The sequence below is a fragment of the Polypterus senegalus genome, chromosome 3 (assembly GCF_016835505.1).
Source record: "Polypterus senegalus isolate Bchr_013 chromosome 3, ASM1683550v1, whole genome shotgun sequence".
Lineage (NCBI taxonomy): Eukaryota > Metazoa > Chordata > Cladistia > Polypteriformes > Polypteridae > Polypterus > Polypterus senegalus.
Window position 1 is genome coordinate 232,564,721 of NC_053156.1, and position 25,622 is coordinate 232,590,342.

A 25,622-nucleotide genomic window follows, 5' to 3' on the forward strand; every position below is an offset into this window, starting at 1 on the left:
AATTTACTGTATGAGCTTTATTTGGAACAGGAAAGGAGTAAGACCTAGTAGTGTGTGTGAATCTGTGATCTCCTGCTCTCAATTGTATTTCTATGGAAACTAGCCTACAATGATGAAGTGTTGATTATTTTTGTTTATTTTTACTCTCTTTTTGAAGATTTTTTCTCACATGCACAGTTTGTGAATCAGTGTTGTATCAACTGAAGATCTGTTGTGTTTTATTGAACTATTGTCATTTCATTTATTTATTTATAGTGTAATTAGAATGTTGCAAGGGTAACTGTCAGTATTTGTGGCATAAAAATTCTACTTTTAATAGTTATATATAGCTATTAATATGTATATGTTATAACAGCAAACAACTAAGCTTCCTGTAGTTAATTATACAGGAACTGGTGTTTTGAAATTACATTGCAATTTAATAAAGTAAAAGTGGGAATTTTAGGCAAGGTAGTGAATTCAAAGCTTGCTTATTAAAATAAATGGTCAATGTGTGTTTGAAAGTGGACTACCTGTATAATCTACTATGAAATATTATTTTTATGCACTCAAATTCTAAAATGCACCAAGCTGACACTGAAGCAGCAAGTTCCATTCTTTACTGAGCTGTTGCTGACTGCTCTTTTCTAAAATCTCAAGTTATGAGTGTGCTTTGGTTCTGGAAGTAAAGGAGACCTAAAGATTTAGGTGGACCTCTTAAAGTATCAACAACTATACTGACTAACAACTATAATGAATGACAAAAAAAGTTTATTTTAAGTTTTATTATCATATACAGTAAATGTTTCCTTTAATATGAATATTTATCCACTCATGTAGGTTTAATAATGATGTAAAATACATAAAGATCTTCAGGTGTTACGTTAACAAAAGTTGCCTCAGGTTCCCAATCTGGTCACTAATCTGAGTTTTACATGTTCTCCAAAGCTTTGTATTCATGTACAATGTGTAAAATTGTAAAATTATTTTTCAGTTACTCTAGTTTTTTTACATGCCCAGAAGATTGATATTTTAGATTAATTAGCAACTCTGAGTTGGTCTTATGCATATGTGAGTGGGTATGACTTCCCTTCAAAAGACAAGTTATATTTTAATTCGTACCTTGTGTTTAGTTCTGCCAGGATAGAGGTTAGCTGCCCACACTCTAGTAAGTGGCTTCTGAAAGTAATTCAATAAATATTGATTTTCCAATATGATATAATAACAAAATATTTATATCTCTGGGCTGGCTTGATTTGCAATCACTAGGGGGACCCTGTGTTTTCCCTAATGGTAATATTCAAATGAAAATCCTATTTACCTATTACTACTGTATTCCGCTAGTGGAAATGATTGTGTATAAGTAAAGCATGCTGTAAATATGTTCTTTTTGGCCTGGCCTGACCTTGCATTCATGGTTAGACAGTTGATCAACTTTGGAGAACAGGGGTGTAATGAAAGGGGTTTAAAATGCGTTGACTAGTAAGACTTAGAGAGGGGTGTATAATTTTTACAGTTAGGGATCAATAAATCAGTTAGTACAGCCTAAAAAACATTTGTTTTGGATTGTACTGTTAATTTTTTTCAGTGAATTTGAATTTAACAGTTATTTTATCACACTTAAATTAAATCCATGCAGGCAGGGAAAGAGAAAGGGAGAGATGGATTGACACAGATAAATGCAGGCCTTGCATGCAGAACCAAAGAATGGATGGTTGCATGGATGAAACCATGGCTTGTAATAAGGGTACTCTGTACCCACGGCAGTATTTTAATCTGGGTGATTTATTGTAAGTGGACTATCACATCAGTGATTAAATAATACAGTAGCTTCATGTAAACCTGAACAGATTCTCATGAACTAGACTGCTAGTAGTCTCTCATATGCCTGTAATGGATATGCTGTATGGCATACCAGCAGTCAAAATCTAATTGTATTTCTGTTTTATGTGATTTTTAATTGTGTACTAGATATTGCATTAAAGCAGGCTCAGACCACTTTTACACAGTCTGCCAAGAACTAGTGTGTTTTCCATGACTTTCTGCGCATCTCCCAAAATTGACATTTCATTCAGATTTTTTCTTGTTATTGGCAATCCCACATGACAGCTGCCAGTGAAATCAGTTGTAGTAAGTCACTACAACATAAAAAAATGTGTTTCATGGAACTTTTGCCTGACAGCTTGTTTTTTGTACGGAATTTTCATTATTTTATTTGGTTCCTAAAACCATTGGTGCTTTGGATGACACACATTGTGATGGTGTTGCTGTGGTTGTTTTATGGTGTCATTTACATAATTGTGTAATATAATTTTTGGTTATATTTCTCTGTAGTGTGTACATAAATTAAATATCCAGGATTATTTTCTTTAGCTACTGTATAGTCAGTTTAACATTTTGCTGGTAGTTTTTATAAAAATTAATTTATAGTTCATCTTCATTAGTCTTGTCCTTAGGTTAAAGTACACAAGTTTAAATTTTGGAATCTGCTGTGTCACCATTTTCTACCTTGTATGTGTTTTTGTGTAAACATCCCACAAGGAATAACAAGTATGACTCTAATCTTTTCCACTTCATGCCTCCCCGATCTTTTTTTGCAGGTGTTTGAGGTGAGTATCTCTCTCACTTTCTTTCTCTCTCTTTCTCTCTCTCTCTTAAACCCAACTTCCCTTTAGCCTGTGGCAAGAGTCATACATAGACATTTCAAGAGTCTTCATCATTTAGTAAAATACCCCTCAGTCGTGATTAGATTGGTAATTTCAGTCAACAATGGTGATATTAAAATTAATTTGTAGAAGTTACCTGCCAAAGGAACTACTGTTTCAAGTATATTTATACTGTTATTTGTGGGGTGTTTTACTGCACCGTTAGTCATTTACATATGCAACACCAGATCATCAGTTACATGTTCAGTGTGATATTTTGTTGCAGATTTCCAAGATTTTAAATTCAACGCTGACTTAAGGCTATTCTTCTTTTTGAGATTTAATCATACATAAACCCTCTTCATGTAAAATATTGGTAATACAATTGAAATGTGGTGTCAGCATTCTACATTAAACTGAACCTCATACATCGGTGGAGCTCTTCTTTCAGATTCCAGTTGTATAAGTTGTGGAGAAATTATCAGTTTTTCTATTCTGCTTTTTATGACTATGTAAACAACATAATTCTGGTTTTATAATTCTTAACTGTTTCTTATAAGTGCAATTCTAGGCTTTAACGTGGTTTGTTATAAGAGTGCACAAACGAAAAACTGACACTAACAGCAGAAGCTCAGATTCGTTTTTTTCACAGTGACAGCGCACAGCTATAGAAGGGTACCTGCAGGCACATTAACAAGGTCATTCCTGTCTCAGAGACAGCTGGCTGATTACCCAGTCTAACACAGTATGTAGTGCAGAAAGTCAATCACTCCGGTCTCTCATTATGTTTTTATTATTAATTTATATTACATAGGATGCTCTAACATCTAAAAACAAACAGTTATTCAATGATCAAAGTAAACTCTCTTGACATTTGTTTACATTATACAGTATATACAAGCAGTGTGATAAATTTATTTCCTTGAACAAACCTCTGGAAAAAAGTGTGTGCATATTTGTGCACTAGCAGCTATTGTCACCTTTAAAGTAATCTCCTTCCACACCTATGCATTTAGTTAGGTGACTCTGCAATTGCTGGAAACATATCTGGAAACCTGTTTCTGGAATACTCTTGAGTTTCTTTGACATATTACACTGAATGTCAGAAATGTTTGAAAATCTTCATCATTTCATGGCAGTTTTTACCTTTGGGAACAGCCAGACTAAGGGGCTAAGTTAGGTAAATAGAATGGATGATCCAATTTGGTTATTGGTTTCATAGCCTGGAAGTCGCAAACACTGAGCACATCATAGCATGGGACATTGTCATAATGGACGTCCCATCTCTCAGGCCACTACCCAGAACTTTTCCTTCAAACAGACTTTTGTAATCTTTTCAGCACTTTTAAATAGCATTGTTGGTTGACTGTTTATTTGTCACACCTCTTAAATATAATATGTTTCTCATATGCAGAGTCTACTTGGTAGACATCTGATATGACAGCAATAAATAGATGCAGAGTCAAATCCTATTTTAGGTAGTAATGACTAGACAGATTGTCTTTTCAATGAAAAAAAAATTATATTATTTAAATTGGTGATAGTAGTAATATTTATGTTAAGAGAACATTTAAAGTTAATGCTCACAAAGTGACTCTACAGTGAAGATATAATTATTAACATAAAGCAAAGTACTGCTAGCTAATTATTATTTAGAATAGAATTAATGGCTGCAAAAAAAAACATTGAAGTCTGTTCTCTCTCTAATTCATGTCTTTGCACCAAATCTTTGATAAGACTATTAAAGCAGTGTGACAGGCTCTTTTTCTGTTTATAGATTTGTTTTCTAAAACCTTCCCTGAACTACAAACATTAATGCTGAGGTCTATGTTGATTACTTAAGTTTCAGCCTGTCTTGGACAGATAGCAAAGCTAGACTTTAACATTTTCTTTTTTAGTACAAAATTTGTTTTAATGCTATTGAAAGTGGTATGCACCAGATATATTTAAGTCTTGACTAAGTATGTTTTTTGTGGTTTAACTCCAACATTTTTTTTAATATGTCTGTAGTTAAATGATGATTCTGATGTGGACAATCAGACTTGGGATTCATGCAACCTTTCCCTTTGGGTCCATAAAACCTTTTCCCCCGCCCTCTCCTGTCTTTAACCCTTGTACAATGTCTAACATCATCCTGAAGTTAATATCACTTTGACTTATAGAAAAAATCCTTACTGATTTTTTTTTTCTCGCCTCCACAGTTGCGAAGTTCCTTTAACAAAGCATTCAGCATAAAGAAGGGCCCAAAATCAGCATCATCATATTCTGATATTGAGGAAATTGCGACGCCAGACTCTTCTGCACCTTCTTCTCCAAAGCTGACTCATGAAGGGAATGACATCAATCCACCCCTTAAACCACCTTTGTCCCCTGCATCCTCTGTGTACGTGTAACTGATATTGATAGAAGTAGCTCAGTCTTGAATAAGAGTTGGAAGGAGAGCTGAGTCTTCTTGGAAGAGCAGCGACTAGCCTATTTCACATTTAAAAAAATTTATTACAGCTGAAAAAGAATTTGTTTTAGCCTTGATCTTCCACCGTGCAAGTAGTTTCATTGTTATGACATTAAGCATAATTTGTTTAAAAATAATTATAAAATAATGTAAATGCTTTATCAGCTTACAAAGTAAACAGTTGTATATGTAACAATCAAAGTTGACTCCACCATAAAAAAAATGCCAGGTGACACAGTGATCAGTGCTGCTGCCTCACTGATCCAGGTATCTTGAATTAAATACCAAAACAGGCTGTAGTCGGCATGGAGTTCACATTCTCCTCATGTGGATTTTCCTCTATGCGCTATACATAAAGAATATTGATTTTCACTATTATTTACAAGCTTAGGGACTTTCTTGTAAAACATTTGACAAGGTCACTCTAATGCTACATTACATCTCCACTGATGCCTTGAAAGTTATTTCCAAATGCAATAACTTCTGATATATTAAAGTAATAATAAGCTGTGTAGTTTCTAACATCCAACAAGACAAGTGGAAATACAAGGTTAAAATGACATAAGAAGTTCTGAATGGCTTTTTGTTTGTTTAGGATCCCTGAGGTAAAGGAGGAACCAGAAAATGAGGAAAAGGTGGTTTCTGAGCTACGTTCAGAACTTTGGGAAAAAGAAATGAAGCTAACTGATATCCGACTAGAGGCACTGAACTCTGCCCATCAGCTAGAGCAACTACAGGAAGCAATGAATAACATGCAGGTAAAGCATGCACTAGTAGAACCTTGTGAAAAGTAATTGCTTTAAATGTAAATAAAACAAAATGTTTAATGGCCTCCTTGTTTAACCAGGTTGGCTATTATTTTCTCTGTTTTTTTGTGATCTTGGGCATCTTAGAGGGAAGACAAAGTATTTTGTTGTCTACCAACAATCAACATCTTCAGCCTCCATTTTGACTTTATCCTTTTCTTACCAATTATAGTGTTTACTGATTCATCCAGTCATTTTCTGTCTTTCACTCCAGTTAGTATTTTTATACCACTTAACTTACTGTCTCCACTGTAGGCCTTCTTCTAAGTTCTTCATTTGTTTTCTTCTCCCTTACTAAAACTCATTTACACAAACACAGCCTATCCTGAGAGATAGTGGAAAAGTATATAAAATATAAAAATATATAGTGTAATAGAACCATTTAAACTTTCACACATTTGAAACGGCATGTAAATATATTCCAGTTTTCTCCGGAATCTCAAAATTACAGTGAGGTGTTCAATGTTGTGGTTTAGCTTTATACTTGCTACTAAATAAAATATGTGATATTCTTGAATAAACTTGTAAAGTATCTGAATGTTTATCCTTTAATATTAGCACAATTTCAACAGTTTCTGATAGTTGAATGCATTGTTAAATGTCTTGTAGTTTCTAACATTTTGTGGGCGCTCTTTCTATTTAATTTTAAGTATTTTTTCTTATTGTAAACAGAATATTTTTCTCATACATATTATCTATAAATATATGAACTCAAACGTGAATTGTGTGATAAAGTCATTAATATGAAAACTTAATAGCATTTTAAAGTGCTTCTACATTGTTAGTGTTGCAGTTAGCATTATGTAAATTTTCTTATTATTATGGAATTTATTATAGTTTAATTTATAATTATTAAATTCATTTTAATTTAACACCACTATTTCTTTGTACAGATGACTGTAGAAAACCTGAAAGCTGAAAATGACCAGCTTAAGACCGGGACAAGTTTGGTTCCTAGCCTTGCCTCCACTTCTTCACTGTCACAGCCACAGGGTTTGACTACACTGTTAACTCCATCACCCTGGCAATCTATGTCCCTGCCACTCACGCAGTCCTTCAGCCTCAGTCTCAATGATTGTACAGATACAGGTTAGAAATATATGGCTATAATATCTAATATATTATGTGGGTGTTGTGTACCAGTGGTAGTTCATTGTATGTAAAATGACAGAGTGGCAATTATTTATAGGATTACTAGGAGGCCTTCTTACTCCATTTGTGTCTGTTAAGGTACCTTTACTTACTGTGTATAAAGGACAATTATTTAATGGATCATAATGTACATGTGCTTTACACACTGAGTGATGGGATGGAAAAATAGTGTCTATATTTACCTTTTCCCCAGTATTAAAAGGTTTGACTACTTTGATTTATAAGAACTCATAGAATGTATGTGGTTTCATTGTGAACATAAGGATTGCCGATATTTAGTAGCATGTATCAATATCAGCTACCTGAAACATGAAATGAAATACAGAAGCTAACCAATTAGCTTGGTTGTACTTGATACTTTTCAAAGCCGACATGATTTTCTTTTTCATTTAGCTTTACATACAAAAGCAGTTGCCAAACACAACAATATTCAAAGTCACATTCTCAGATTAAAGAGATCACACAGCCTGGTGCATATGCACAAATACAATTTCCTCTTGCATGCTTTTTTCACTGTACAAGGACCTGTAAACTTTTGTTGTGCACATTTTTTCTTTTTATTTACTACATAATATTTAACAAACCCTTGTGACTGCTGCCAGGTCAGTGTCTGACTGGCTGAACACATAGTAGAGTATGTGAAATTTAAGTTTGTTGTAGGTTATTGTCCCTATCTGTAAATAATCCCTCACTCTAACATCTATAAAAGCTCAAATAAATAAGCAAATCAAGTTAAAAAAGAGAAAACAGTTGTACAATATTTTACATTTAAAAAGATCAAGTAAGCCATTAACCACAAAAACTGACATTGGGATATCACAATAAACTTTCAAAAGGCTTCTCTGAATTCTTACATAAAAAAACCTCTAAGGATTAAGTATATAAGAAACCCCTCAGAGGCTTTTTACGTCCACCTAAAGTAACACAACACTTTATACATGTTAAAAATATACCTACAAGAAATCCCTGCATGTAGGCAAAGATTCATTGAAGATGATGAATGAAACAATAAATACAATTTTGGCTGTTACTGTACATGATGTGGAGGGATGTGAGTTTCATATTTTTAGGCCCCACTCCCAAAAATACAGTATATATTAAAGTTATGGGAAGAGGTGTAAGATTATACTATTTGCCAATAAGTAGATTGCAAGACTGGCAGCGTAAGGCGTCCTTAGTCAATAAAGTTGCTGCAACCTTAACATCCTCCAGTTACATCAAATGCTTAATATTAAAAAAAGCTAAAACATAGAAACAGAAAGGTACGTAAAGAATACTTATTTAATACTGGAACACCAGGGCCCATACTAATGATAACGTTTTTATAAATCATCAGATTATTCATACTGTCAAAATTACTAGACCAACAAGAAATCCTGTGGCTTCTCTCAAGCAGATTTTAAATTTTAACCATGATTTATTAGGAATATTTGTTTTTAAAAATACAAAGTAAGAAAATTTACTAGAACTCAAGAATACATAAGCCGGTATTAAACCCTACCACATTATATATTTTGATTAATCTGTCCTTCTGCCTCACTGTATATCAGTTCCAGGTCACTCAAAAGTATGAGCTTATTTCAGCACAACACAGAAGCCAGTCCTGCAATCCATTCACGGCACACTCACATATCTGTCTTAAATTACCTATATACAGTAATCCCTGGCTATATCGCGCTTCGACTTTCGCGGCTTCACTCTATCGCGGATTTTAAATGTAAGCACATCTAAATATATATCACGGATTTTTAGCTGGTTACGCTTTCTGGACAATGGGTCTTTTAATTTATGGTACATGCTTCCTCAGTTTGTTTGCCCAGTTGATTTCATACAAGGGACGCTATTGGCAGATGGCTTAGAAGCTACCCAATCAGAGCATGTATTACATATTAACTAAAACTCCTCAATGATTTAAGATATGCTTCCCGCGTGGTGCTTGATTGTTTGCTTCTCTCTATCTTTCTCACTCTCTCTGCCTGACGGAGGGGGTGTGAGCAGAGGGGCTGTTTGCACAGAGGACACGGACGCTCCTCTACAAAAATGCGCTTTATCCCGGTGCTTCTGTATACTTAAAAGCACGTATTGATTTTTTGATTGTTTGCTTTTCTTAGTGAGCGCGCTCTCTGACATTCTCTGCTACCGGGACGGCGCTCCTTTGAAGATAAGATATGTTTGCATTCTTTTAATTGTGAGAAAGAACTGTCATCTCTGTCTTTTGTAATGGAGCACAGTTTAAACGTTTGACTAAAGGGTGTTATTTCATGTCTAGAGGGCTCTAATAATGTTAACAGGGTTGGAGAGTTTATAAGGGCTTAAAATATATAAAAATAACCATACAAACATATGGTTTCTACTTCGCGGATTTTTGCCTATCGCGGGGTCTGGAACCATATACATACACCATATATGTAGTGGTGATTCAACCCAGACCATGAGACAAACATCCCAAAAATAGGCGTGTTTTTTTCTCCCCAGTCTTTAGCACAACACAATGCACCAACCAGCACAAATGGCTCACAGTCCTTTCTTTCCTTTTCCCTTCTTTCTTCTCTCTTACTGCCGTCTTCACTCCTTTCCCGCAAGCTCCTTCCTCTGCCTCCCAACTCCAGCTCCCAGAATGGAGTGAGGTGGGCCCTTTTTTATTGTAACTGCTCATTGTGCTCATTTATGGTCTTCCTGCTGCACTTCCTAGTTCAGGCGCCCCCTGGTGGTGGCCACGGGCCTCCAAAGAGTTGAACTTCCAAGCTCTATTCCCATGGCTCCAACACCCACCAGGGCAACTATCTTCTCATTTTCCAGGGGAGATACTGCTTCTCTTCCGGTCCTTCCACTCTCTTGGCGTTCCGGCTGGGCATGAGTCCCACCCATCCCCCACAATGTATGTGTATATGTGTATATATATATATATATATATATATATATATATATATATATATATATATATATATATATATATATAGTATATGCTCAATTTATGAACTTGCAACCATAATTTAAAAAACTTTTTTATGCATAGCCTACGCCATTTGCCTCACTGTACCAAACATATTTAGGATAATTTGGTTATCTATTATCCATCCATCCATTTTCCAACCCGTTGAATCCGAATACAGGGTCACGGGGGTCTGCTGGAGCCAATCCCAGCCAACACAGGGCACAAGGCAGGAACCAATCCTGGGCAGGGTGCCAACCCACCGCAGGGTTATCTATTATGCATTTCTTTATTTTCCTGAAAGATCCATGCTTTGTGCTTTCAAGTTAGTTATATGCTGGTTTACTGTAAATTATGGCTTATGCTTCTATGATTGTATTTCTCAACTTAACATTAATAATCATTGGATTTTTACATATTTGACATTGTACATTTTTCTAATTTTTTGTATTTTAGGCAATTTGATAGTAAATTTACAATGTGAAAGGGGTCTAAATATATTCCATATGGTATACTGTTATGTGTGAGGTGGGACAAATAAAAAATAATTTTACACTTAAAATCAAAAATGAAGTCAACTTTTTGTGATATACCAGAATAGTAAAGCTGTTGTAAAGTGGTGTGGTGGAGCAAATTCAGATTTCTTTTTAAGAAATATGTAATTTCATGTGTAAATGATCAAGACAGACACTGCATAGCCGTGATGCTTGGTATTAGATACTCAAGTTAGCACTGGAATCTTTTATTATAAACTTTCACTGACCGACAAACTTCTGATAACATTAACATACCACCTGTCACAACAAAATTTGCATTGTTAAACAGTGTATCTCAATATCCCATGATATACTATAGGTAAAGCATAATAGGTAAGTGAGTTAAGGAAAAGGGGAGGGAAGATATAAGTGCAGTACAAAACCTTTGTCAGACTTTACACGTAAAACATATAAATAAAGAAAAATGTAATATATCTAGCATGTGCTTCTCCCTACTTAAAGTTGTAATTTAGGAGAGCAGATTTGTAGATTAGTATTTTATTAAGTGGGTTGAAATAACTTAAACATAACTTGATGAAAATTATGTATATTCATTTATGTCACTTGTGCTACAGTTGTTGTGCAAATGTGTCCAAAAATATAAAATAATCATCTCTGTGCAGCAAAATATACTAGAGATTTTGCTGAGAATTAATAGTTTTCTACAATTATACAGTGCTAATAGCTTTGTAACTTTCATTCAGAATGAGTGATTCAATTTTGAGTCATCACAGGCTTGCATCCTGAAACACAATAACACAAAAATGGTCAAATTGTTTTCAGGAATGCCGAAAACATTGGAAATTTTAACCCCATCAAATTTTTGTCCCAAATTTAACATGCTGATGAAAAGAAACGCAACACAATCCACTGAGCTGAAATTTAAACTTTGATTACTGGAATACCTTATGAAGTTACTAACCATTAGCAGGCAGTGGGTGTTGTGATCAAGGGCATCTGTATAGTGCACAATAAAATTATTATCAGGATGCCAGGGCAACAGCTACAGAGCAATATTCACTATTCACAAAAGTTGTGATCATTGCAGCTGTGTTTGACCTGCATTGTCCTGCAGGAGGGTCCATTTGTATAGGTGGTGTGAGCATAGGGCCTCTTACAGGTTGTCTTGCTCAGAGGCCAGCAGCATGGAACCTGTCAGTATCTGTTCTGTCACTGATTCAATTTTTGTATGTACTGGTAGTATGAGAAGCAGTATGTATGGCAGACTTGAAATGATATCTCCAATGGACTTGTCAGCTGTGTCAGTCTTACTCCGGTGCAGTCACTCAGGGGCAACCAGATCTTAAATGTCTGTTTGTCCTGCCAGTTGTCTGAAACCATGTATGCAGTTGTGACACAGTAGTGGGGCTTAATCCAGTGTCTAGCAATACTGGCACATGATATATCTGTCTGTACCATGCCAATGACTCTTTATTAAATCATGTAACTCCATCGCATTATAACAAAAGTAAAAAGAAAGTAAAAGAGAGCTAGAATACTGAATTACATACATAAAATTCAGGAATAATTAAATTAAAGTTGTGTGACTGAGTAAAATATTGTGATTGGCTAAATTCAGGTGTGAAAAATCTTAGTTGTAGTACAAGGCAGATAAATAGATTTTTAATAGGTTTAACAAGTACATATTAACCTATTGAACTATTAACTTAATTTTCTTAAACAGAATTGTCTCCCATGGATGCTGCAAGTCTCTCATCTCAGAAAGACGAGAATCGTTTGAGAGTGGTTGTTCGTGTGACTGACCATCACGTGTTCAGAGATGTGAGAATCTTTTTTTTTCCTTGTGACATTTTACATGTTATTGCTGCTTAAACGGTATAACAGTAGGTCATGTTTATAGTTATTAAATAATTAGTAGAAGATAAAGTGGTTCACTTCCTGAACATTCAGCAAAGGATAATTGTCAAAGTGCTAACTAAGCTTTTGCAATATTTCTGTCAATTGAATATCAAGTCAATCAAGATACTATCTTTCTTACTGCAAAGTTACTGGCATTATTATACCCAAAATCCCTTATTAGTCTGCATTTTGGCTATTGTTACTAACTTATTTTACTATTAGGTTCATTAAGTACACTGTAATTAGCGAACGTTAACTACTAATTTTATTTAATATATGAAAAATATGTCATTTTTTATGTTTTACCTTCAGGAGGTCAAACAACAAGAGTTCTTTATTGGCTGTGTGAAGTTCAGCAGCAAATCAGACTGGAGCTTTCTGGATTCACTGGTCTGCCAGGTTTTCAGGGTAATGTTTTTGATTCTTTTATTCCATAAGTCAAAATATTTAAAGGGTTACTACATGACTCTGTACAAAAAATAAGCTATAAGTCTTGATTCCTTCAAAAAATGTATAATTAATCAACAGGTATACCTTAATGGAAAATTAAGTGTTCAAGTTTCCATTATCTCACGAAGCAATTGTCAACATCACTGATTTACTTGTAGTAAACTTCCAGTTACATCTTACAGAAGGGTGAGTCACCCATCTCTTCACACTAAATTTAATCTTAGTTAAACATAATTCTGCAACTTCCTAGCAAAGGCAAATAACATCATCATTGTGATGGCCAGCCACATAAGCCTCGAATCCTCCTGGAACTCTCAAATCTCAAGGGATATGACAGTTTTTAACAGCATCCTTCAGCTGTGATTTTTACAGGATATTATACACGTCACCCAACGTATCCACAGGTAAAACATTCCAGGACCCACTCCTCAGAACTTATATAAAAGCTTATGTAGTGAACACAAGAGCTGATAGAGTACAGCTGGGTTTGCCTGGACTTGGGTACACCATGCCTCAGCAGCATTAGCCTGTTGTTTCTTGTGTGTATTTAGTAGATGCTAAATGCGTGGGGAAATTTCACATGTTACTCTTTGAGGATATTGTGGATTATTTTTAATTTTGAACCACAGTGGTTTAAAACGGTGGATGCGGGTAAGGCAGGCCAATTGTTTAATAATTCATACAGATTACCCTGCCTAATAAATTCTTGATTACACCTCTTAAACTAACTGTGCTGTTCATATAACTGACAGACACAGCATCAAATTTTTGATGGTATAGCTAACATAGCTTTATACAGTTCTTGCCTTTTTTGTGACTAGCATGAAGCTTGGTACTGGTTATTGTAAGTAAAAAATACATTTAAAACTAAGCCTTTGGATATCTGACCATGCTTATTACTTGTGTGCTAATTTTCAGGCACAATAGAGACACTGCTTCTGTGTGCATCTTTTTGTTACATAGATTATGCCAAAAAAACAAACAAACATATGTTTAGTTGTCTTGTGCATTTAATTGATAGAACCTTATCTTACGTAGAACACTCTTGTCCTCACTCTGAATTGCCAATCTAATTCTTCTTAATTATTCTTGTGAAATTTGTGATAATAGAGCTCGATAATTAAAATGTACTATTAAATTTGGTACTGGGTGATTAAAAGAATAAAGGTGATTGCCAGTTTTATTCATAATTTTACTTTTGTAAGATTATTGATAAAGTATCTGACATATTTTTGTTTCACTCAAAATGGCTGAACTTTTAGAAGACTGAGATCTTTTAAATCTTAATCTGTTATATACTCAAGAGTAGTGCAAGCATTAAATAATATGAAGAACAATTGTGTTAGTCCAATTTTGTTTCACTCTTCTTAAGATCTCTCTCTATTCCATCACAGGATTACATTAAAAAGGTAGACCCTTCCTCGACCCTTGGCCTTTCCTCTGATTCAATTTACAGTTACAGCATCAACCATGGACGAAGAGTACTGGGAGCAGATGTCCCAGAAATGATGCCTTATCGGTGTATGGGCAAAGGAACTAGTTTTGTGGCTGTGGTACTGAAAGGTCAGTTTTCCTTTATAATGTGAGGTTAATAGAGGATTTGCAGTTTAGATGTTTCTTTAGTTGCACATATGCTCAATGATACTGTATTTATGGTAGATGAGTATTCCCTTTAAGATCATTTTGGTAGAATATAATGCAGGAAAAGATTATAAAAGGTTTTGTAAAGCAAAATTTTGTTTTTGTAATATTAGAAGTAAGTTTTCTTTGTCCCAGTATTGAGAAGAGTTGTACTGTATACAGTCTGTTTGAGATAAAGTTTTTGAAATGGTTTATAGTAGAATATATCATATTAAAATATGATGGCCACATAACTACATCAAAAACCTTGGTATATTTTAATTTTGATGTGTAGTAAGTTAGTATATGGTAAATGTTTCCTAATTTTTACTATAACTAAGTTAACTATTAGATATTGAATGTTACAAGCAGTTCAATAAAATTTAAAATAACTGTGTGGCTTCATCTAGATAATTTAGTTTGGTGTCAATTTAAAACATATGCACTCTTAATTACTGTAATATATGTAATGATGTTACAAGTTTGTCCCCTATCAGTATAATCCCCTTCTTAAAGCATCTTCCTACACCTCTGCTGAGTGTGGTAACACAGAATCAAAAATTTCTGTCAGTTTAAGTTTTGATTATGCAAATATGATTAAAGGAAGACTCAGCTGCAGAAAAGCATATAAAACCGTCAAAAAACAAAAGTTTCCTAGAGTACTGCTGTCCATTCAGGTAACTCCAATCCAAACCTATGCTGAGATTTATCAGATTGTTAACCACCGTCATTGAGTGCTAAGGTAGGCAGTTCACATGTGCTATAAGTGAAGCAAAAATAAAGAAGTAAATAGAGATGTAGTGTTTAAAAAAGGAGCAGTGATAGAAGTCACAAACAATTCATGAATGAAATTAAACACATGCTAATATGTTGTAAAAGCATGGTAGATACAGTAAGCAGAATGATATTGTTTACATCATAGAGCTGTCTAGACCTAATTGCCACAAATAATAAAGTTTCTTGAAGTTTTATAGATGAAGTATAACCAAAGTATTTTTTCCTTATCTGTTTAAAGTCTATTCTAAGTTGCAAACAAACAAAGACATAGAAATAGAATCAAAGTGGAAAAGAAAGTGTGAAAGTTTATGGAACTGCACACTAGAGAACCCAGCTTCCACTGCTATAGAAAATAGTAACATCAGATGAGAGAAAATGAATCTTTTGAAAGCAAGACAGTTTCCTGCGCCTAACCCAGAAACACATACAGTACAAGCAAAACTCCATCAGATCTCACTGGAATTTTGCTTCCACAAGTTTTACAGCGTTTAATGTAAAAGATTTTTTGAAACCTGATAAATGTTTGCATTAGTCTGGTATGTGAGGGAGACTGAAAAACAATAGAATATTGTAAAATTGTAATTTAATTTCATGCTCTTGAGAAAGGGCGGCACGGTGCCGCAGTGGTAGCACTGCTGCCCTGCAGTTAGGAGACCTGGGTTTGCTTCCCCGGTCCTCCCTGCGTGGAGTTTGCATGTTCTCCCAGTGTCTGCATGAGTTTCCTCCAACTGCTCTAGTTTACTCTTACAGTCCAAAGACATGCAGGTTAGGTGCATTAGCGATCCTAAATTGTCCCTAGTGTGTGTGTGTGTGTGTGTGTGTGTGTGTGTGTGTGTGTGTGTGCCCTGTGGTGGGCTGGCACCCTGCCTGGGATTTGTTCCTGCCTTGCGCCTTGTGTTGGCTGGGATTGGCTCCAGCAGACCCCCGTGACCCTGTGTTAGGATATAGTGGGTTGGATAATGGATGGATGGATGCTTTTGAGAAATGCATATTAAAACATGCCAGAGTTATTTCCAGTAACAAAGGTTCAATCTCCGAGCCAACCTTTTTCATCTTCATATGCAAGGGTTAATGTAGCTACAGTATTTAGGACAATGCCCTTTTGCTTAAAACAGGATCTCAATCAACTGAATCAACCATGAAAATATATATTCAAATAGTGGTCTCCTTTTGTGATGCATAGATGATCTGAACATCAAAAAATATAACACACAGTCTTTGTAATGGAACATACTCAAACGTAGAATAAAAGAAACACATTTATATATCAGAATATGTTTATCGTGTGAATAATAACAGATGATTAGAATATTCTGTCTTGTCCTCTGAACATATACAGTAGATAAATCCATCTCAGATTTTACCAGGAACTGATAATCCAGCCATTATCCAACCCACTATATCCTAACTACAGGGTCACAGGGGGTCTGCTGGAGCCAATTCCAGCCAACACAGGGCACACACACATGCACATCCATACACCAAGCACAAACTAGGGACAATTTAGAATTGCCAGTGCACATAACCTGCATGTCTTTGGACTGTGGGAGGAAACCCACGCAGACACGGGGAGAACATGCAAACTCCATGCAGGGAGGACCCGGGAAGCGAACCCGGGTCTCCTAACTGCGAGGCAGCAGCGCTACCACTGCGCCACCCAGAGTTAATAATGCTCTTAGAAAAAAAAAAAAAGGTTTAAGATGAAGATAGCCAAATCATATTTAGTTATCCTATCAGGATATCACTGAATGTTTACTTTTGTTCACTCTTGGTTTAAATTTCAGTCTTGGTTACTTCCTTTTGCCTTGCCTTTTTCTGTAGGTCTTAAGGAGAAGTGTGTGGACAGCCTTGTGTTTGAGACCCTGATCCCTAAGCCTATGATGCAACATTACATAAGCTTGCTGTTGAAACATCGCCGTCTTGTTCTTTCTGGTCCCAGTGGGACAGGTAAAACATACCTTACCACACGGCTGGCAGAGTATTTGGTGGAAAGATCGGGTCGTGATATAACTGAGGGTATTGCTGTCACCTACAACATGCACAAGCAGTCCTGCAAGGTAATTCATATAGAAACTATTGCATGATTCACCACCATTATCAATGAGACAGTGAGTCCAAATATTGCTCAATGAAGACAGTTTTAAAGTCTTCACTGCACAGCAAAATTGCTGTAATCTATAGTTTAATATTATGTTTAACAATAGGTAGGAACTGTATTGCTTTTCCATATGTTGAGATTTTTTAAGAATACTTGTATTCTTAGAAAGATGTAATCAAAATACCAGTTTTATAGAATTTGATTGATTTGATTTCTGTGTGCTGTATGTTGTCATTTACTACTAGATCAATGTCTTGAATGCATTTCCCTTGAATTCCTTCACTTTAAGTATGTGGTTCTCTGTTCATAAACTGAAAAATTGGAAGAAACAAGTACATGGATACAGCTTATCAAAAATGGAAAAAATAGCTTTTGCTGCCATACTTCCTAATTGTTGTAATTGGTTTAAATAGTAATGTTATGCATACTGTATGCACATTAAGTTTGTTGATGACAAAAAGGGACTTTAACAAGAATGCAGAAGCAGCTTATTCATTACAGGTGAACACTAAGGACCCGTTTATACTTCACACTCAGAACGCGTACGTGCACGCATCATGGCTGCCATTTATTCCCAGCATTCATTTGCCGCATACTCTGAGCAAATCCTCAGAAATTAACATGACTTGTGCACAAATTGCAGTACTAGCAAAATTCAGGGGGGAACAGTGTGATCAAGTCTACATGTGACAGAAAGCCGCTTTGAGGATTGTACAGGATCAATATGCCTGCTTCAATGTTTGATTAATGGTTCAATGTGGTGAAGCAAAATGGCGACATACATATTCAAGCGTTGCATATTCCCCAAAGTAATGACACGATACCATCTTCTGTGCCACCATTTTTTTTTTCTTTTGCACCGTCACAACAGCAGCAGAATGTATGGCAGCGTATTTGAGCCACAGAGAAAAAAATTAAGGATACAGTGCTATTTTGTGATTAAACTTGAAATTTTGGCTTTAATTTCGAACTGTTCACTTTAATCTCATAGTTTACTTAAAGTAGATTGTTGTAAATGTCATCTTAAAACCGACCAAGTTGTTAATCGCTACATGCTTCTGAAGCTTGCTCCTGAACTGACAGCAGCAATAGATCACCACAAAGAACACATTACATGTAAGATATTCCAGCTCTCTGCACATTTAGAATCCTTAGATTTATACTTGCATGAAAGTGATATCATTAAAAGCATGCATGTTACATTTTACAGATAAGTTGTTAACTTCATTTAAACAATGAATACTGTTAATAATTACACATTTGGGGGTGGCAGAGCAGTAGCGCTGCTGCCTCGCAGGAAATCACGTCCCTTGTGTTCCCTGCTTGGGGTTTGCATGTTTTCCTGGTGGGTTTTCTCTGTGTGCTCCGGTTTCCTTTCAAAGACATGAAGGTTTGAGATTTGGTGACGCTAAAATGACATTATTGTGTGTATGCTTGTGTTCACCTTGCGATGAGCTGATGCATTGCCCAGGAACTGTTTCTGTCTCGTGCCTGATGCTTGTTGGAATGAACACATCCCTGGATTGAATGCTGTAATCATTAAACATCCTTTTCAAAGATATTGTGGCAAGGTGTCATTGGAATTTAATGGATGTTTCAGGCAATTTACAACACAGCAAAGCCAAATGTTCTTTCACCGTGATATCTCGCACTGCCACCTGGTGGAATCTTCCAGATTTACGTAAAGTATGCACACAAGTATAAACAGAACATCTGCTGGAGCTCGCGTCACGTGAAGTATAAATCTGGCCTAAGAGTAAATGCCAAGATGGAAGATTGTTAAATATTACAAAATAGATGTTGAAGATGGAATGTACTTTTTATGACAGTTACAGAGAACTAAATACATTCCTAGAATGTCTTCATGATTTTTGTAGCTCTTATGTTTATCACAAGGAGCAAGTATTATGCAAGTGCGCAATAATAGTTACCATATTTACATTAATCTGGATGACTGCTGACTTTTTGAAAATTAAGTAGAGTAAAGGAAAGTTGGTTTGGATGCTGTTGTAAAATAACTTCCACACATGTAGAACTTTTCAGAAAGAATATTTTACACAAACGTTTTACCCAAAGACTAATAATGCTTGAAAGCAAATCCTTACTATTGTGTTATATACTGTAGAATTTTTCTGATCAAAATATTTTCCATGAGATGATGCCTGTTGTAAATCGGTATAATTGGCTTATTATTTTCAGGATCTGCAGCTTTATTTGTCTAACCTGGCCAATCAGATTGATCGGGAGACTAGCACAGGTGAAGTGCCCCTAGTAGTTATTCTAGATGACCTTAATGATGCTGGATCTATCAGTGAGCTGGTCAATGGAGCTTTGACATGCAAATATCACAAATGGTAAGGGCATGCAATTTTTATTTGTGTGCAGGGGTGGCTATCTAAGGTTCTGTGACTGCTGCTATCTCATTTTAGATGTAGCACATGGCAAGATTTACTCTTCAAGTATATTAAAATTAAGCTTTCTATCTTTGTTTGTGCTTCAAAATTAGTTGTTTGATAAATATTTCATATACATGATAAAAGTGTAGTTTTTAGTGACATCACAATTGCATTGTTTCTGAAACTCATATAATCTTAGTCTATTATATCAGAGATGAAGGTAAATTCTGAGACAGTAATGTCATGGGATGCAGTGGATGTTGGGGAGTAATTTTCAGTTGTTCCCAAACTCAAATTAAGCCAAAATGGCAAAAATAAGTTAAATGTTAAGAAATGTTAATGATAGTTAAGAGAAGGGTATAGAGTCTTGGGAATACAATGATATAGAAGTAAATCACAGAATAACTAAACAAACCTCTCACAGCCCCTACTGGCCTATCTACATAAGTATGCCCCTGACTGTTGGGTAGTGTGGCTGCTTGCTTGCCTGTCTAATGGTACCTTGTTGCACCAGTTCCTTCCTGCTTAATTCTTTCCTCTCTGTACTCTGGCTTCTCCTCCTTCCACCAAACAGGTGCTTGCCAAAACCCATCTTCCTAACTCCACACTCCATAAAAGTTTGATTAGAATAACCTTTTATCATTCTGCCTGGAAATATTTTCAGTATAGGCTCCAGAAACATTTCCAGCATTCAGATTGACCTCTAGAATCTCCAGGGAAACCCAGTATTCCTGCATTCCTGAATCCTACCTCCTTCAAAAATGACTAGGCATATCTTAGGTTAACTATCAATAAGGACATATGTTGGAAAGTCATATACAGTATCTGATATAATAGCTCTTTGCTGAAACCTGTCAAACTGAGGAAATACAAACTGTACCCTGCTCTCACCCCATTGACATTCATCTAATCAGTGCTTCAGATACTAGTGCTTTGGAAGCACTCTGCATAAACAGGTGCTTTCTAACAATGGCACCCAATTATCTAGTACAGCTAGTCAGTCAGCTATGTTAAATGATATTTAGAATGCCTTCTTGCATCCTGGAGGTATAACGGCATCCTGAATGTACTGACACCAAGACACATTCCTTCTCTGACCTTAAAGAACCCCTTATTATTTACTTCCTCAGAGTATCTTACCCTTACCTTAAGAGAGATAGTTCTGTCTGCTCGTGGCACCATCCCAGTATAGTGTTTACAAGTTCCAGCTACCTTTATATATGTGCCCACTTTCACTAATTGTCTTGCATATATTTTAACTGTGCAGACGTTGCTCCCTTTAGTGATTTCTAGCATTCCACTTCTTTTGTTACTACTCCTTTTTCCTGTTATTAAGACCATTAATTATCCTTTAGGTGGTTCTTTGTTGAAAATATGAAATATTGACCACCATGTTCAGTTTACAGACATCATTCAAAGTTGCTACAAGAGGCACACTCAAGTACAAGAGCATGTACACCAGAATCCAAGCCCTGTGAGGCAGCAGAACCATTTAGAGGCCCACAGGTCCACCCACACAAGTATATCAAAAATCATGTTCTGTACCACTACTCATTGTGGACAACCAGAAGAAGTGTTGCAGTTCAGTAAGTTAAGTGCTAATAATATTTGGTTTCCTTATGGAAGCAAAAGTCAACCACCAGAGCAGCAGCTCAGTTCCATTCTTAGGATCTGCATTTAGTTATAAATTGACTGGACAGATGCATACTTAGGTTTGCAAATGTAATGTTTTGTTAGATGTTATTCCTTTTTTAGACACAGTAGGGTATTGCAATAAACTATTCCTTTTCATTTTTTGTCCTGTCTCCCGTTTTTGGCCAAAAGCACCTATATCTTAGAAGCATAAAGATATCTCATGGCTCTTTTCCCTTTCAATTATTAAAGCTTCTTTATCACTGCATTGTAATTTTAATGTTAGCATTTTGTTTACTTTAGCCCCTACATCATTGGAACAACTAATCAGCCTGTGAAGATGACGCCCAATCATGGTCTTCACCTCAGCTTCAGGTACAAGCCTCCAGACTTTACTACTCAGATGTAAGGGTAAGGAAAGTAAACTGTTAAACACCAGAAGAAAACATCATTTATTTAGATTTTTCCTGGGATATCTGTACTCCTTAGTATGGATGTATATTAGTATGGTTTCCCATGCCCTGTAAGATAAATATATAATTATGTATCTTTTTGTTTCAAAGGATGGTCACATTCTCTAATAATGTTGAACCAGCCAATGGTTTCCTGGTCCGATACTTGCACAGGAAACTTATTGAGGCAGAGAATGAATCCACTGTCAACAATCAGGATTTGCTTCAGGTCCTCGATTGGGTGCCAAAGCTCTGGTATCATCTTCACGCTTTTTTAGAAAAACATAGCACTTCAGATTTTCTCATTGGTATGTAATCTCTTCTTCTTCACATCCAGTTATTACTTTCTCAGTTGTCACTTGTATTATGACATATGTTAGTATTATCATGAATGATTATGTAAGGTCTAGTTTTATTTTATGAAGAATTTGATCTTTCCTGATCTGTATGTTTTATTTGCCCCTTTATATGCCATCACTTTCTATACCATTTTACCCACTCCTAGATTTAGATTGATCTCTTACTGCTATACTGGACGGTGAAAGAAGCCCTTAGAGTTTTTCTTTGCATTTGCATCTGCATTGGTATCTAACTTGTGGTATAAATGTTTGTTCAAAATCTGTATGTTTATGACAAAATTTCTTACCTTTTTCTTCTTAATTCCTTGCTAATAATTTGCATGAACAATAATAGTCAATACATTGCAAAATATATTATACAAGATGGTTCAGATCTAATTATGCAGATCCAGATGGTCTGGACGACTTTGATTTAAGCGGGGACAATTCCAGTTCGACGGAAGACGATTCTTCATGTCGTCAGTTTGCACACTTCTTGATGGTCTGGGATTTTGTGGGTGATTTTCTATGTAATAAACTTAATAAGTTGTAGCATAAAGAAAATTGCATAATTAGATCTGGACCACCGTATATTAGGAAGTCCTTGGTAATCCCTACCCTTAATTACCATATACTAATCATCTGCTAATATGGTTCCTAAGCATATTTTAAACACAAATATACAAGAGATTCAAGCATTCATATGTGGTTATGATCAGTGAATATTACAGATCTAGAATATCACAAGCATCCTGCTGTTGAATACAAATGATATTGCTCAGAATTTTTTCATGTGATGTGTTTTTTTTCTCTCCTGATGAAATATATTGCACGGTATAGAGATAATTATTATTTATTATTGTCAACACAGATTTGTATGGTACATGTAATTCAATGTCTTGACTAATAGCTCATAATATCAACAGCAAAAATAATGCTTTGGCATATCACAAGTATTAGGTATTTAACTGTTGTCCTTCAGAATGAACCATGGTCTGAGGGAGTGTGGTAGCGAGCAAAAAACCACAATACCAAACAGTTATTCAATATTAAAGTAGCATTAGGAATTTTTAAATACTTGCATATTACCCATGCCCTGTATGCATTAACTCTGAATACATGGTATCTTTTAATCTGGTATTACTTGAAGTGCATGTGTGCTAGCTAGTCTACCTGTTTACTTCGATGTTCCTTTAAAACTGTCAGGCAGATATTGCTGTTATAGGCATATACAGTACTGCATTCAATCATTTTATAAATATTAGTTATGGTCTTGAAGCCTTACCTAGCAGTTACATTAAATTATTCATTAATTTGGTCTGACACTGGATTTCTACATATTTCTGTTAATTGTAACTAAGAAAATTTTTGAAGAAGCATGTTATTGAAAGATAATGCAAGACTGAAATTAAAATATAGACTGATACTGTGGATACCACCATAAATGTAGCTAAATTTATTGAAGATGCAAAGCTTTCTGAGTGGCTTTCGCTTTATTTCATCTCCCATATACAGCATTTGTCTAAATTTTCTCGATTAGGTCCTTGCTTCTTCCTGTCCTGCCCAGTTACAGTTGAGGAGTTCAGGACTTGGTTCATTGACCTATGGAACCATTCCATCATACCTTACCTTCAGGAAGGAGCCAAAGACGGAATCAAGGTGAGATATCTTAATTCTCACCATGTTTTTTTTTTGTTTTTTTTTTTTTTTTTTGTTTGTTTGTTTTTTAAATAAAATTAAGTTTTTTTTGTTTAGCCCCTGATCTTGAGGCTGATTCCAATGTGTTCCAATTTGCAGGTACATGGGCAAAAAAATGCATGGGAGGATCCAGTAGAGTGGGTGAGAGGTACTCTTCCATGGCCTTCTGCTCAGCAGGATCAAGCCAAACTTTTTCATCTGCCTCCTCCAAGTGTTGTAGCCGCTGGGCCGTCTGTAAGCACAGGGCAGCAGAGTGAGGAGAGAAACCCTAAAGAGACCACACCTAGCTCCCTGGAGTCTGATCCACTTGTGAGTAATACTAAAATGTTTTTATTAGAAAGTCACTTTTACTTATCTCCTTGATTTCTGTTTTTGGGGCCCCTGAAACTGATCTGAGGCATTTTGAAATGTTTGCTTTGCTTTGTTCAGATAAGGAATAATGTCTCCTACTTTTTGTTTTAGATGGCTATGCTACTTAAACTGCAAGAGGCAGCCAATTATATCGAATCTCCTGAAAAAGAGACAGATCTGAACACAAGCCTCCAGCCAACACTCTGAATTCTCCTGTGCAAACAATAGACTATTTGCCGCTACCATGGCTAGATCTGTTAAAGAAACAAAGGAAAAAAAGTACCAGAGTTCCAGGAATGGTCACAGCCCAGTTTTAACAGTGGAAACACAGACAGCAGACTTCACTTGTACTTTAACTATTAGAAAGATTAGATACTGCTATAAAGGATACACATGGATTACATCTTTATTAATTAAGGAAGTGAATTGACTGTATTTGTATTTTTGTTATTTAATCTTCAAGTGCATGGCAATCATTGCAGCTGAATTCAAACGGTTTTTCAGTTATGTTTTAATAAACATGCCTTTTATGAGAGATCTGCAAGAAGACAATACATCTGTAGAATCATATACCCTGCTGTTGCCCTTTCTCATGGCTGGTGGCCATGTTACTGTTGCTACATCTAACTTATCCTTGCAGTTAACGGGCAATAAAGCACACGTAGGAAATACAAGGAAAGGGGGAAAAAAGCACATTCTGCATTTAATGTTATTTTTTGTGCTTAATCAGTGGCTGATGGCAAGTTGAGCAGTGGTTTACTGCTGTAATTATTCAAACTTCTTGTACTATTGCAAATTTAGAAGATGGTACTTTTTATTCCCAGATCCAGCAAGAACAAATTTGTTGAATATTCTGTTATAAATGGTTCTCTTTAAGTCAGTCCTCAGGTTAACATCTTCTTAAATACCATTTCTTCAGTTTAAGCCGTATCCTGTCTCTGGGAACTACTGAGGTATGCAAGCTGGGAGCACTTAACCTAGGACACGTATGCAATTTCACTCTAACACAGTAGTTTGAAAATATTGAAGCGGTCGGTGCTTTATAACAAAGCCTTAACTAATTCACCTTACTTCTGTGAATGGAGAGCATCTTAAGTAAGTAATGATGCTAACATATAGCAATGTTTGAACGTTGTATTTTATTCAGTTTCCTGGTATTATCTAAGTAAAGGTGGCTACCAGTGGGTAATGCAGGACTGGATTCCTTTTAAAAAACATTATTCCTAGTTTCACGTTCTTTTAAAAAAAATATGTATTTTTTCCTGCGGTGGGCTGGCACCCTGCCCGGGGTTTGTTTCCTGCCTTGCGCTCTGTGTTGGCTGGGATTGGCTCCAGCAGACCCCTGTGACCCTGTAGTTAGGATATAGCGGGTTGGATAATGGATGGATGGATGTATTTTTTCAATTAGATGAATTCTGACTCACACACACCCAGTTTATTCCAAAATA

General features: G+C 35.8%; 1 protein-coding gene across 10 annotated transcripts in view; it reads left to right on the forward strand.

Moving 5' to 3' along the window:
• LOC120525970 (neuron navigator 1-like) overlaps window positions 1-24,845 on the forward strand; it is a 365,228-nt gene extending 340,383 nt beyond the window's left edge. For all 10 annotated transcript variants that reach the window (XM_039748733.1, XM_039748732.1, XM_039748735.1 and 7 more), the window contains 13 exons: window positions 4,826-5,007; window positions 5,672-5,834; window positions 6,776-6,971; window positions 12,187-12,284; window positions 12,675-12,770; window positions 14,207-14,375; window positions 17,031-17,266; window positions 19,507-19,661; window positions 21,639-21,710; window positions 21,899-22,095; window positions 23,666-23,784; window positions 23,923-24,132; window positions 24,286-24,845. In XM_039748733.1, the coding sequence (XP_039604667.1) occupies window positions 4,826-5,007; window positions 5,672-5,834; window positions 6,776-6,971; window positions 12,187-12,284; window positions 12,675-12,770; window positions 14,207-14,375; window positions 17,031-17,266; window positions 19,507-19,661; window positions 21,639-21,710; window positions 21,899-22,095; window positions 23,666-23,784; window positions 23,923-24,132; window positions 24,286-24,381 (1,989 nt within the window). In that variant the 3' untranslated portion in view covers window positions 24,382-24,845. The remainder of the gene's footprint in view (window positions 1-4,825; window positions 5,008-5,671; window positions 5,835-6,775; window positions 6,972-12,186; window positions 12,285-12,674; window positions 12,771-14,206; window positions 14,376-17,030; window positions 17,267-19,506; window positions 19,662-21,638; window positions 21,711-21,898; window positions 22,096-23,665; window positions 23,785-23,922; window positions 24,133-24,285) is intronic.
• Window positions 24,846-25,622: the final 777 nt, after the last annotated feature.